The 14,579-nt window shown below is 36.9% G+C and overlaps 3 protein-coding genes and 1 long non-coding RNA gene across 4 annotated transcripts; all 4 read right to left on the minus strand.

Moving 5' to 3' along the window:
• Positions 1 to 871: 871 nt before the first annotated feature.
• Positions 872 to 2,569, minus strand: LOC106298828. The gene is made up of 3 exons (XM_013734962.1): positions 2,181 to 2,569; positions 1,545 to 1,620; positions 872 to 1,440 (listed from the first exon to the last, which is right to left on the minus strand). The coding sequence occupies exons 1-3, from the start codon at positions 2,316 to 2,318 to the stop codon at positions 1,118 to 1,120; spliced, it is 537 nt and encodes a 178-aa protein (XP_013590416.1). The 5' UTR covers positions 2,319 to 2,569; the 3' UTR covers positions 872 to 1,117.
• A 5,522-nt stretch (positions 2,570 to 8,091) lies between these two features.
• Positions 8,092 to 9,971, minus strand: LOC106298817 (reticuline oxidase-like protein). Its single transcript, XM_013734954.1, has one exon. The coding sequence runs from the start codon at positions 9,969 to 9,971 to the stop codon at positions 8,268 to 8,270; it is 1,704 nt and encodes a 567-aa protein (XP_013590408.1). The 3' UTR covers positions 8,092 to 8,267.
• Positions 9,972 to 11,695: 1,724 nt separating this feature from the next.
• LOC106297642 lies at positions 11,696 to 12,521 on the minus strand. The gene is made up of 3 exons (XM_013733844.1): positions 12,171 to 12,521; positions 11,855 to 11,964; positions 11,696 to 11,777 (listed from the first exon to the last, which is right to left on the minus strand). The coding sequence occupies exons 1-3, from the start codon at positions 12,519 to 12,521 to the stop codon at positions 11,774 to 11,776; spliced, it is 465 nt and encodes a 154-aa protein (XP_013589298.1). The 3' UTR covers positions 11,696 to 11,773.
• Positions 12,522 to 12,540: 19 nt separating this feature from the next.
• Positions 12,541 to 12,946, minus strand: LOC106299638. Its single transcript, XR_001261825.1, has 3 exons — positions 12,875 to 12,946; positions 12,703 to 12,788; positions 12,541 to 12,622 (listed from the first exon to the last, which is right to left on the minus strand). It is a non-coding gene; the product is annotated as an uncharacterized LOC106299638 (long non-coding RNA).
• Between the last annotated feature and the right edge of the window lie 1,633 nt (positions 12,947 to 14,579).

Genomic DNA, 14,579 nt, shown 5'->3' on the forward strand with positions numbered 1-14,579 from the left:
CCTTTAACCATATGATTCTCTGATTGAATAGACTTAAGCGGAAGCGTACCTATATCCATTGCTTTTAGGATCTGAAGTTAGAGAATGGATCTTCCAAATCAAATCTTATGTGACTTTAGTTCTCTATTGATGGAATATAGAGAGATTCTGTATTTTCGGCTAGGGTTGCCTTGTGGACCATAACCCTCTTTATATATAGAATTAATTTCTAGTTCAGCCCTTCATTAAACTATAAATTACTTAAGGTATTCACATATAAATATTTCATAACACTTATGCCCAAACTTTTACATTATTCACAATAGTGACCACTAAATAGTTTAATTGATTAATGGCTCTATCATATTTATTCCTTAACGTATGTGACCCCGACAAATGATCTTCCACCACAAACATCGTTATGGCTAATCGTATAAGAGAAACCACAAATAGCCATAATTGAACAATAACCACAAACTCGATGTTATGAATTTTTTTGGCTATATGTAACTATTGATCAAATGACCACAAAATTTTGGATATAGCTACAATAAATTTTGTGGCTGCCATTCATCTCTTATTAAAAAGAATCATTTTCATAGACCCAATTTCTTTTATAAGTTTTAAAGTAAATACACATTTGTATTACAACTAAATTAACTATTCTAGTCATGAAAAATAACATTATACTACTAAATGTGTTTCCAAACAACACAATAACCAATCTTGGGTCCAAATAATATAAAGCAACATTAGGTCATACCTTTTAATAATTTTTTATTTACCTTATTTTAAATTATTTGATTTAAACTTAAAGTATTTGATTTTTTTTTAAACCTGAAAAAACCCAAAAAAAAACCTATAACTATTTTAGGATCGAACCGGGTTTTAAAATAGAGGCCCAAAATTTTGTGGGCCGAACTTAGGTGGCAATGGGGTTTGCAGGTTTTGGTCCGGGCAGGGCAATCCCAATTGACACCCCCAATTGACAACCTTAAGACTTAAGAGGGATTACATGCTAGACAATACAATACAACATGTATCAACCCTAGAGACCATAGAAATACATACAGATATATGTACATATTACATATATAGGATGATTAGTTTTGAGAAATAAAAAAGATTAAACATTTGATTACATAAGGCGACAAGCGTGGACGTTGTCGTCGTTAAAGAAGTTGCTGACTTTGTCGTCGCCACGGTTAGTGACGTGGATATGACCATGACGGTCGCTGAGGTTGTAGCCGTGGCGGTAGTAGTTGTAGCTTTCCCTGAATTCGCGGGTTGTGTCTTTGAAGTAGTGGTCCGAGGAAGTGAAGTAGCGAGGCATGTCCGGGTAAGGCCAGAACTCCGCTCGCTTCCCGGCTCTTCTCACCGCCTTCAGCACCTTCTTCCTCTCCACGTACCCAACCACCGTCACTCTCTCCAACTCCAGGTTCACCTCCACCGAGTCCACTCCTTCACCACCACCAATACGACACCGTTTACTTTGTTAATTCAATATATATATATCATTCACAATTTTACTAATTAGCTTCTTTTCTAAAACACACTTTGATTACCTCTCAACTTGTAAATGGCATGCTTGACTACCCTCTCGCATCCACTGCAGCACATCCGTACTTTTAGGTCTATCGTCTACTTTGTTGCAAAACATTCATATGTTGCAGACTAATTAATTAGTATCAATATTTGATAATATCAAAAGAAAAAGATTAATAATTAGAACATTTTTATATGTATATGCTTAATCGGCCAAAGGTATATTAGCAACATCCACTAGTGAGACAAACTAATGACATTTCGCTTCCGTTTTGTCCGATTCCCTAACGAATCAATAAAAAAACAAAAGTCATGCTTTAACATACAAGGAAAAAAACACTTGAACACAGTACGTTAATATTTTTTTCGAGAATCTATTCTGCCAAAAAGTATTTCGTATCTAGCGTTTCTTGCAAAGTCCGCAGAACTTATGGTAAGTAACTAGGTAAAGCTAACGATTTCCACTAATTAGCCATATCATAAGAGGAAGGTTTCCAGACCGATACAGTTATGTTGTTATCCTAATAAATCGATTTATTCTCTTTTTAGCTACTGCATGACAACGTAATTTCATGATCATAGGGTCAACCAGAGACTAACTAAGCTATATACATGAAAACTGAGGTTAGTCAAAAAGAGAAGAAGAAAGAGAATACCTGTAAAGAAAGTGGACGAGCCTTTGGCATGGTGTGGTAATAGTTGAGGTGGCTCACACTTTTGACCTTTGGCTTCTTGTGTGGATAGCCAAGAAACAAACCGTAGGTGATGGTCGATATGATGGACCTCAAACCCATTTCTCTGCTCTAACGCTCTCTGCTCTATATATATTTATACGTACTGAACCTACTCACTTAGCTAGAAAGATTGATGGTCAGGACTCACAAATCTTAGAGAGAGGAAGCAATAAATATATAAACAAGAGAAATGCATGGAGAGGGGTTTTAAACAAAGAATAAGATTAGACAGAACGAAATATATTCCTTTGGAATCGCTTCTCTCTGTAATAAGTTGTAATCTCTGAGGTGATATTTATTTATATTCCATATCATTTTCATGTATATTATTTATGACTCAAAATACATTACTACTTTATGCTCTTAGCGAAATCAGAGGGTAACAAATAATGGCTTTATTTTGTCCAAAACACGTATAATGGTTTTTTTTTTTGGCAGTCGGCTATTCTATTACTCAAATTTGAGGTGATCTGGGGAGCTATACCGGAATAAAACAACCAATAAAACATAGAGATCTATGAAAAGAACATGCATTCCTAACTAACGAATCTGCAATCTCATTTTGTGTCTTTGGTAAATAGTTGATCTTGAAGCCCGAAAAGCACAACCGAAGAGTTTGAATGATTTCCAACTCAGTTGAAAAGTTGGGCCAAACTTGTGGCTCTTGTATCGTTGTAATCAGGTCCTTGCAATCAGTCTCAAATCTCTGACAGTTCGAGTGTGGTATCATGCTCTCCATTGCCCATCTTGGCGCTTCTAACTCTGAGTGTAAAGGTGTTTCTCACCGCATTAAGTTCATGGATCCCATAAGTTGAATCTTCCCCATACTATCCTTTCAGACCCATCTCATTCCACTGAACTGAGCTGTGGAGGTCCACGAACCATCCACCATGCAAATATTACCCAAGCTTAAGGCATGTATTTCTTCTTCAGGCTGTCCCTGTAGAGGAGGTGATATATTTTCTTTCTCATTATGCCAAGCTTGGCATTCACTCTCTGCATACTTGACTAGTTCCAATGGGTCTCTATCTATGCCTATGAACAACTTATCATTCCTGGCTTTCCAGGTGTACCAAATTATCCAAAGATAAGAATCTCTATCATCTTCCGGCTTCATTATATTATTCTTCCTCTAGAAAAGATAATCCATGTTAGCGTAAATATATAATGGTTATGGTTAGTTTTATGGTTCAAAAAACATATAATGGCTTTATGCAAAGGCAAGTTGATGAAGATATATGATTAGTTTGCTAACCATTATGGATATCATATAGTGATAAATTTCATAATTAAAGCTTCTTTTAAATATAATTTATAAAAAGCTTTGTCTTGACATAATGCGATGGTATCAAGTGTTTTTTCTCCTCACTGATGGCATATTAACGTTTTAAAAATCCAATTCTAAAGAAGTGTGGCGCTATAGCTTATGCTTGATGTATATAAAAATCAAAAGAATATAAGTTGTCCTGGTTTTATGGCTTCATTGGTCGTAAAGTGGCCGCAACCGCACCATCCACTGCACACTGCTATAAAAGGAAGATTTTATTAAAGATCCAACCGAAATTTAATTGAGTTGATTAAGAATATATCCATAGTTTTATACCCATGAGTGGATTTCGAAGGAGACCTCTAGACTTTTATATCTATTATCTACTCTCGAGTAGAGAGCTGGTAACAGAACCATAGTAGAACACAAACATTCATAGTTCAACCAAAACCAAAGAGACTGTATATATACCTTTTTTGTAACAGAGACTGTATATATACAAATTCAGAAATTCCTACTATATATAGGGAATCTAATCTATCATTGGGTTGTAAACTTGTAATAACCGTGTAGCTTGCATGCGTTCAACTTGGGCTTTACGGCTCATCTTCTAGAAGAAATTTATATGATTGTGATATTGTCTTCCTTCTAATTACTCCAAGAAATGAAACAAGTGAAATGTTTCGTTCGAGTATGAGATTTTATGTAAGAAAATGTTAGTAAAAACGAATCTGTTATATTTGAAGAATAAAGAAATAAATTACTAAAAACTCCCACTTAATCTAGAAGAACAGTACCTTTTTTTTTGGCAACATGAAGAACAGTACCCTATAGATGCTAAGATAATATTTTATTCCGAAGAATATATTATCGTTGGTAGAAATAAAACGAAACCATAGATTTAAAATTTTGAAAGGAGAGCATCAACATGTGTCAGTATCATCCAAACTAAAAAAATATCAGGAGAGAACGCGATATTCCCACGCATATATTGTAAACATGAAAAGACATGTATTGATGGATGATCTTAGAGAATCAACCAACGTTGAGAAAAAAGTCGATGAGTTAGAGAAATGGAGCATGTGCTGCTCCTGCTTCTGCTGCATGGCCCGGATTAAGAAACCACTCTCTCCTCTCCTCTCCCTGTCTATTATTCCTTTATTCCCTTATTTTATTTTATTAATAATATTTTATTTATTTGTAAAAATGTTCCTTATTGTTCACCCTTTTATTACACAGTTCACATCTTTTCCCAACAAAACTCTTAACAAATATCTCTAGCAAGGGATTGTCAAATACGTGAAATTAGTCGGGCTTCTGTTTCAAATGGTGTTGTAGTTAGTATACTGTTTTAGATAAAACAAAGTTATCAAAATGTTTTGAAGGGATCGGGATTCGAGAATATAATTAACTTTACCTAATTATTCTTGAGTGAGTGGGATCTTTTTAAATTAGTTATTGTTATTATGTAGAAAAAGTGGTCGGTGTAAACAAAGCCTTCATATATTAGTAGGAGAACATAGCATGCTTATTGTGATTTCAACCCTTAATTTATAGAGGACCACCGTTGTATTTTGAGTCAAATTAACTAATTTATGTTCACTGTGATTTATTTACCCCAGCAACAGTGGTGAACATAGTACATTGATTGGAAGATTGATCAACCTTCCAACAGAGCATCCTCCATGCCAACATACGACTTATCCGCAAAACAAACCAGCTCACTGTAAGAAAGGGAGAATATTTCCAGTTGGAGCGGTGTCAAAGACAATAGCATAATCCCTTGTTTGCACCAACCTAAGGAAACAAAAAAAACGAACATCACAAATAGTAATAGTTACTTGAACAAAACTCATGGGGCCTCATCGACTCCATTAGACTAAGCAGAGAATAAACAATCCACCCATCCCTTCAGGACCAGCCAGCCAAGCAGTGGCATCCACCTCCTGAGAAAAGGCAAACAAGATTCAGTACCAAGCAGCAGCATCTGCTTATGGTATGTGTGTATAAATATATACACACCACCTAAAGAGCTTCAATTTTTAGAAGATTAGGCATAACCAAACACTCCAATCCGGAAATCTTTGAAAACACTTGAAAATGTCTAAGTAAAAGATCATGAACATAAAAAATACTGCAATTTTATAAATTAAAACACGAGACTAAATACTTAAAATCATGTAGTTTATAATAAAAATATCTTTTGCAAAACTTCTGAACATTACCCAAGTTCATACATCCTAGCCCCGATAGTCTTTATAGCCTCGCACTCCGGTCCACACAATCAACCTTACCTGCATCGCAAAGGAGGAAAGAGTATACAAAATTACTTAGTGAAAACGCTCAATACTGCCCACCACAGTCCAATAATCAAACACTCAATCAATACTAACACCCTAGCATCCGGTTCTATCATTCTTTTACTTAACTGGTTCCATCATTTACATTACATTAACATTCCTTAACCGTTCGACCTAAAGGTCCATGATCATGCGGCCGTAGCCAAACCTGCGGCCGAAACCAAACCTGCGCCGAAGCCAAACCTGCGGCGAAACCAAACCTGCAGCCGAAGCCAAACCTGCGGCCGAAACCAAACATGCGGCCGAAGCCAAACATGCGGCCGTAGCCAAACCTGTGGCCGAAGCCATATCTGCGGCCGTAGCCAAACCTGCGGTTGAAGCCATGCGGCCGTAGCTAAACCTACTACCCGTACGACCCGTCGGTCCTTTACGGTCGTAGCCAAACCTTCGTCCCGAATGTCCCTTACATCCTCTTAACCAGTTCCCTTAAATAACTCAATTCGATTATACTTTCTTTAACGCATTATAATTTCATGACTTAGATTCTCAAGATCAAACATTCATTTCTCACATAAACATCCTAGCATAATTCTATTATCAATCCATCAATTCTAGCATGCATTTCTTAAGAACACAATGAACAAACTTTCCTTAAATGAATTCTATCATACATTTTCCTATGAACACGATGAACAAACTTTCCATAAACGGATTCTATCCAAGCATAAACATGATCATACTTAATCAAACCAGACAAACAATTCTTATTGGACTGCCACAAATCACATCATCACCTTAGCTGAATCTCAAGGATTCGAAGACTCAGAACTACCTAGCATTTTCAAGCGATGAACTCCTTAGCTCCTCCTTGCTGAATCCCTCTTCTCGGACTTCTCTCTTTACCAACTAGTTTATGCTCTCTAACTTCTCTCTAATCTTGCTTTCTGAATTGTGTGAAAAAATGAGAGCTCAAGGGGTCCTTATATAAGATTTCTTAAGCTTTCTCACCAAGCCGAACACTTAATGTCAGTTTCCTTATTTGGCTTGGTCAAAGATCACTCACCATCAATGGCTTGACTTGATATTTTTGATTCTTTCCTTGGATGATTCCTGCAGATCCGACATTCCTTTTGTATTATCCCGCAATTATAGCTAGTCAAACTTTCCTTACTTGGAACCCGCATTATCCAACAGCTGAACATCTTTAATTGGTCTCGCGGTCTTAATTTCTCCGTATGTATGCTTTGATAGTTCCATGATCGGTTTACCATCGCTCAACCCATTCTGAATATTTCCATGAACTCACTAAAGATCTGACACTTAGTTAAAAATACATTTATTTTTCAAATCTTCATGAATACAAGCGTCTCCAAACTTAGAAAATAGAACGCGAGAGGTTTTATTTTACAAGGAGCGAGTGTCTCCACACTTAGAAAAATACGCTCCTTGTAGAATAAAACCTCTCGCGTTCTATTTTCTTCAAAATTAAAATATTCCGGGAATGGGTTACGAGGTACTTTATTGCTTAGTTTGGCTTTTATGGAAGCTTTAAGGGCATCTGCATCAATAAACTTTGAGTGGGGTTCATAACTTTAATTTTTTATTATTTTTTTTACTTTTTTCGTTTGATTTAAAAAAAAAATAATAATTAAGCAGATCAATCGCGGGCCACCACGTAGCGTGGAGCCCGCGATACAGTGATGAACCAGGTTCAGTGAATTTGCAGGAGCTGAGTTCACAAAAAAGAGAATATTTTAACTTCTTTTTTTTTGGGAAAAGTGTGAACTTCTGCATATGCTCTAACAATTTGTACGCATAAACTCATCATCAAACCTTTTTCTTAAAGGCGGTACAAATTTTTGAAAGCTCTGTTAAAAAACAAACCTAGAATTCCAGCAAAAGTCCAACTTGGGACTGAATCATATGAAGAATACAAGTTGAGCACATCCAAGTTCCAAACCTAATCCTACAATTCGCAGATTCAGATTGAAATTAGTTGACTCATAGAACTCTCACACACGATGTCCCACCCACCACAACTAGGATTGTGAGCCGGGTCGGTAGAGATGATGAGATAAACTACTGTATGTATGTTCCAGGAACATTTGTGTTGATCATTCGATTTTGTAGAAAACATAATAATCCATTAGGGTAGCTGCTGAGTAGACTTATCCTTGGTCTTTTTAAAAAAAAGAAGGTAAAGTATCAACGTGATCCTGGCCATGTTGTTGGTCTTACTAATTTAAGCAGGCGATTTGTATATGTTATTATTGTTGTAATATATAAAATCAATTCTTGTATTTCTTTTACAAATGCCTGACTTGGTTGGTCGTAAACATGTATTTATATTCTTAGCTAGGAAACATTTTTTTCTTCCTAGGGATGTAAAAGCCGAAAAATGAAGAGAAGAGAAAGATCCCTCCACTTCTTCTGCTTTCGAAACTATCTCATGGATGGCTTAGTGAGCAAGGTAGGTACACTCTGCTCATCCCTGAAGAAGTTTTCTGGATCCACTGCTGTTTTTACTTTGACCAACCGATCAAAATTCTCTCCGAAGTACTTTCTCCCGTAAACCTCTGCTTCTCTATAACTGTTTGGGCCATGACTGTTGGTCCCTATCTCAAGATCCCTGTAGTTGAGATACGTGTGCCTAGGATTCTTGGTGACGAAAGGAGCCATGTAGCTGTAGAAGCTTCTGGTCTTTTCCATGAAACTGTTCTCCGCTTCTATCCCCGCATCTTTCCAGTTCATCGAGTGCTGCACCTTGAATAGCCTTTTCCTGTGAGGGAAGGGGGTCTTCGTGGTAGGCACTTGGCACATTATCCCTCCATAGGGATTGAAGACGAGCCCTAGTTTCCCAGTCTCCATCAACTTGGTAAACAGGAAACCTAGACCTTCTTTGCTGATCTCTGTCTCCACGTAATCCGATTTCCTTTTCAAGAAAGACGCTGAATCAGGCTCTCTATCCAGCAGAATCTCGGGTTTAATCAGCGTGGCGTTATCGCTGTTGGCCCACCACATCACCGACTGTATCCACGTCATCTCCGTGCAGTTCTCCGTCCTCAGACCAAGCTCCGGGAATTCTTTGCCCAGCAGAGACAAGAGGTCGCTCTGTCTTCCCAAGAACAAGGCCACCACCGACGCTCGAACCGTCTGAGTTGTGTTCATCGTCTTGGGTTGCAAGAGTAGCCTCATGAACAGATCCGGGCTTGTCTTGGGAGCAACAAACTGCCATTTATGGACCATGTCTAGTGCATTTTCCTCTAGCGTTTTCTCCACTCTGAACACAGTCACTGTCGGAGGAACAGCAACGAGTTTTATCTTGAAGGCTAAGATCACACCGAAGCTCGCACCTCCCCCGCCTCCAATCGCCCAGAAAAGATCCTCTCCCATCGATTTCCTATCAAGAATCCTCCCGTTCACGTCCACGATCTTGGCGTCGGTGACGTAATCAACGGAGAGTCCGTATTTTCTGATCATGTTTCCGTAGCCTCCGCCGCTAATGTGACCTCCAGCGCCGACGGTGGGACAGACTCCGGCGGGAAAACCATGAGATTTGCTTTTCTGCCAAATGCTGTAATAAACCTCGCCCAGAGTAGCGCCGGCTCCGACCCATGCAGAGCCGCCGCCATCGGCCATATCGACCGTGATGTTACGGAGATAAGACATGTCGAGGACGAAGTAAGGGCGGTTAGATATGTAGGAAACGCCATCGTAGTCGTGGCCGCCGCTACGAGTCTTGAGCTGGAAGTTGAGAGATTTGGTACAGAGGACGGTGGCCTGGACGTGGGCCTCCGAACGCGCCGCGATTACGATCAAAGGTTTGGGGGATGTGGAAGTGTTGTAACGCGCGTTTCGGATGTAGGCACGCAGCGTCGGGGTGAAACTGGCACTGCTCTGTGGCAAAACAACGTCGCATAGCTTATTTGGAGCTGTACATGTTTGGTTGCTGAAACACTTGAGAAAGCTTTCGTAAATTGGCTGATTCGACGGGTCGACAGCGAGAGAACTTGAGGCAAGGCTAAGAAATATAATTAAACAAGAGAGTTTCTTCATCTTTTTTATTACTATTAAGAAACTCTCTTGTTCTATTGTTGTTTTCTTAGCTAATTGAATTTCTTGTTGTACGGGTATTCTCATTGGCATAAATAGTATACGAGTTCTTCAAAATTTAGTCATAGTTCCTATCTTTAGACATGGTTATGACCTGCTAATGGTCAAAGCGTGATGTGCGGGTTTCTGAAATTTCTTGGTTTGTGATTCATAGATCTCTATATAGTCAATTTTTAAGATCATTTTCATTATGTGATGTATGTATATGAAATCTTGATTGTTAGCATTGTTTAATAACAAATAAAGTTTTGGTAGAGGGCGGAGCTACGTGACATACGGAGGGGGTGACATACGGAGGGGGCAGCTGCCCCCAATATTTTTTTTTTAATGATACTTAAATGATCTTATGCTAACTTCGGGCTTCTTTGGTTATTTCTGATGGTGCGGCTTCATTGGCGGTTTTAATGCTACATTGGGTGATACGATGTGACGGATTGTGTCTTTTAAGTTTAAATTTCTACTAGATCTTTTTCTGCGCTACGCGCGGATTGTCTACTTTTAAATTGTTAAATTTTTATTTTAAATTTTGTGTGAATGTTATCAATTACCCAATTTTAAAATCTTGTTACATTTATGTAACCAAAAATTCATTATAGTAACACCACTAAAACAATAAAGATAATATAAGTAGGTTGGAATTGTTCTTCTTTTTATTTGTGTTGAATTTTTGCTTAATTCTTACTTGGAATGCTGTAATACTATTTTTGTATATTAATTTTTCCCTTAAATTATTATATTATTTTTAACAATGTCTATAAGTTTAGTTCTTATTATTGTATAAGATATATTATATGATAATGTTTGAATTATATAGATAAAAACTAATTATTTTACTTAAGAAATTTACTATAAAATACTGCCCTCTGTTTTATCAATATTTTTATTTTAACATTTTTTTCTATTAAGCAAATAAAATCACTATAAAATCCATTGTAGTTCATATCTATTTTATTACATACATAGATGATTAAATTCGAGTACATCTTATAACATACATAAATCAGAGAATATCATAAATTACTTTACATAAAACATGAATGAAGTTTTTTTTTTTTTTTGAAAAAGCACAGGAATGAAGTTAAATACAACTAATCTTTAAGATGCGTAAATTTTACTACAACACGTATATTTATTATTAAGCAAGGTTTAGAACAATAATAATAGGTTTTTCAGAAACTATATTGTCTGCTTGTAATAGTAATAAGCATGATCACCATCATTGTTTGATGATGATGAATAACAATTTTTATAGACAGCCATAAACATACAAAAAAAAAAACTGATGGGAATCTTTTATTCTCATTCGATCATTGAAGTAAGCTTTTTGATGTAATGGCTTGAACCACACAGTGGTAGGTGGTGTTATGATGTATTGGCATTTGAGAGAACATAGATAGTCTTTACGAAGACTGGAACGCCACACAAAAGGAAAGGTACCTAAAATCAAAACTTTCTAGAGAAGGTCAAGAAGCATACATAAAACCGATACTTTCCAGAGACACCGTACAAGATACTAACTATGAATGTTAAGGCTAGGAGCGAGAGACTCAGAGTGTGGAGTGTTGTACTGTTGACCAAGTGTGTCACCACCTTTCAACATTTGAACAGCAGGCCTAGCATGAATCATAGGCAGATACACATCTCCAATTTCCAAGACGCATGCAGGATTAACCGAGATGAATCCGATCACGAAATCTGAATGAACCAGTGTAGTCTCCTGTAGCAAGGTTACCAGCAGACTGGTGCAATTTTGCTCGCTCCTTCCTCCTGCCGAAGAAAAACAAAACCAAGAGAGGTCGTTCAAATTCAGTAAACTATCCCGAAGAGACTCAAAATTATCTGCAGCAAACAAATAAGATTATTACTCTGCGTATGGTTTATTAAGACAGTTGGTGATGGTTTTCAAAGTTCGGTACCTTTTAGACCATTCTTCAAGAAATTCGTTCTCCTTGTGGTTATCAAACTTGTGCGTCATTCTGACTAAAAGACCTCTTTTAGCACACAGACGTTTGACTGTCTCTAGTATCTACACAAAACAAAAAATAAGCATATATAAATCATGAAATGAAGAAAAAACGATCTTTCAAATTTAACTAACATGTGGGAAACGTAAGTGGGTTTGAGTGATCATGTCTACAGTCACAGTCAAAGAAAGAATCTGAAAACATCAGCAGAGTGTTTGAAACATAAAACATACAAATTTATAAATGCGTAAGGATGATCTGTGTTAACCTTAAATGATGTATCAAAGATAAGCAGATCTAGTTGTCCACCACCAGATTTTGATATAATTGTATGCTCCAAAGGCGATGAGTTTGAGATATCTTCTATGAGAGTATAAGAAAAAGAATGTGCACTAAGCAATCTGTTACACTTGCTGTACTCAGTGCTTGGAGGAAAGCGTGAAACATCGAATATATAAGCCACTCTTGAATCTTGATTTTTTCTCCAAAAAGGAAACCAAGACAGACATAGTCTTCTCCATGCATCACCTACGGCGTAACTAAAGATTGAGATTCCACATAGATGCAGCAGAGAGACATGAAAGAGGCTTTGATTAACTTGCTGGAAGTGGCTTCTCATAGTCTTCTTCGATTATTCTCCAACCCAGCTGTTATACTCGCCTAACTTCTTGGCCTTCTTTACATTTCTTTTGAACCAAATGCAGAACATCCACAGCAAGGCTGTGTTCAGAAAAGTATAAGCTTGAACGTCTAAAATGTTAGACTGAAATTTCCAAAGGCCATTAAGATGCCATTATTACCTATCCATAGCATATTGGCTTACGAAAATTGAAGTACGATCTATAACATTGGTATGACTGAATGGTTGCACGGAACAAATATCATCCTAGCCAAGGAGACAGCCATTTGATTGTCTTCAGTGTCTACAAAAAGTAAGCATATATAAACAATAGAAGGGAAAGAAACCCAAACCTTTCAAAGTAAAGCTAACTTGTGTGTTGTGGGGTTTTTTCTGCAGTCAAAATGAAAGAAAGAATTTGAAAACATCAGCGTACAGTAAACATAAAATAATTCAAATGTATACTGCATAAGAATGATCAATCAAACACGCACTAAGAAATTTATTACACTACCATAGTCGGTGCTTTGAGGAAAGGAAACAAAGACATACATAAGTCTTCTCCATATATCATAAATAAAGAATGAGTCTCTACATAGATCAAGCAGAGAGACTTGATTCACTATTTCTGAAAGGCTTAGAGTAACATACTGAAAGTGGCGTGAATGAGAAATCTGAACCTACGAATGGATTCTCATAATCTTCTCCGATTGGTCACTGCTTCCCAGAAATGAAGTAGACGGAATCGCATCTCGGACTATCCCAATCCAGGGGTGACATCACTGAAGAACAGAGCCGCCAGTGCCTTCCCCGTTGATATGGACATTTCCTTTGCCATGAATTGCAGGGATTATTGAATTAGAATCTGGGGAAGCTAATAATATCATTAGAAATAATATTACATACCTGTCGTCCATGAGAAGCGGTTCTAAACCCAATAAGCATGTCCATTTCATACCCATTGACTAATGTGGTTTTATGGATTTCTCGTATAAGAACGATGAAAGTGAAGTGCAGAAGCCCGTTTGGAAGCGCTTGTTGCTGCTAAATTGTTTGAGGCAATATATCGGCCTTTTTAAGAAGTGTTAATAGGAGGAAAAAAAATAGGGACGTGGAAGGTTACATCTAGTATGAATAAAGGTGTCAAGAGCAGGAATCAATGATTCAGAGTGGGTGATTATTGCAAAGTAAAGGAGATTTGGAGAGAGTGGAAACGATAGTGACGAAGGAGAAGAGTTGGAGACGATGGAGTAAGGTGAATTTAGAATGGGCCAAAACCAAATTAGATAAGCCCAAAACATTTGGCTACTTGAAATTCAATGTCGACAAAGAAGATGTGACGTGTCAATTTCAAACTATCTGATTGGCTTGATTTTCCGATCCGACGTGGCATAGCTGAAAGGACTTCATATTCCCCTTTTAATATTGTTAGATCGTCTCAGGTTTGTCTGGCATATGGCTATGGTTCCTAGACAGCGTAGTGTTTTCTTAAGGTTTTTCGTTATCATAGTTTGTTGATCATTCCATCCTAGTAAAGGATGTGATGATGGTATGTATTGAACTCTTGTGCTTTTGATGTTTAATGGTAATATTCTATGGCAAAAAAAACTCCATAATCTAGCAATCATTACCTTTATGACTTCGACAAATACAGTATATGAATCTCTGATATTTTTTTTTACCATATCTTGTTTTTATCATTTTTTAACTATCTACTGAATAAATATTTTATTGTATATTTACTTTTAAGGAATTCAAAAGTGATCACATATTTTATATTGGAGAAATCAATTTTAAACCAGTATCTGTACTTTTTAAAAATATTATATATAATAATTCCTATTTTAAATTTTAATAATATATACTTTCAATAAATAAATTTTATTTTAAAATTATTTATTCCCTCACTAGGAAAATATTCTAGATCATCCCCCACTAGATATGAGAACATCGTAAATGAATATATTTTACTGCTCGTGGGTTTGGATAGTAATATGATGGCTGGGTCAAAAAAATATGATTGGGTTAATAAGACATGCCTGCTTCTTTTTTTTCAAT

Source organism: Brassica oleracea, chromosome C6 (assembly GCF_000695525.1).
Source record: "Brassica oleracea var. oleracea cultivar TO1000 chromosome C6, BOL, whole genome shotgun sequence".
Taxonomy (NCBI): domain Eukaryota; kingdom Viridiplantae; phylum Streptophyta; class Magnoliopsida; order Brassicales; family Brassicaceae; genus Brassica; species Brassica oleracea.

Coding starts and splice junctions, on each gene's coding strand:
- LOC106298828 (XM_013734962.1), bottom strand. CDS start 2,318: ATGGGTTTGAGGTCCATCATATCGACCATCACCTACGGTTTGTTTCTT. Junction 1,621..2,180: donor CTCGTCCACTTTCTTTACAG/GTATTCTCTTTC, acceptor GCAACAAAGTAG/ACGATAGACCTAAAAGTACG. Junction 1,441..1,544: donor TGCCATTTACAAGTTGAGAG/GTAATCAAAGTG, acceptor GTGGTGGTGAAG/GAGTGGACTCGGTGGAGGTG.
- LOC106298817 (XM_013734954.1), bottom strand. CDS start 9,971: ATGCCAATGAGAATACCCGTACAACAAGAAATTCAATTAGCTAAGAAA.
- LOC106297642 (XM_013733844.1), bottom strand. CDS start 12,521: ATGAGAAGCCACTTCCAGCAAGTTAATCAAAGCCTCTTTCATGTCTCT. Junction 11,965..12,170: donor TCTTTGATACATCATTTAAG/GTTAACACAGAT, acceptor TGTTTTGTGTAG/ATACTAGAGACAGTCAAACG.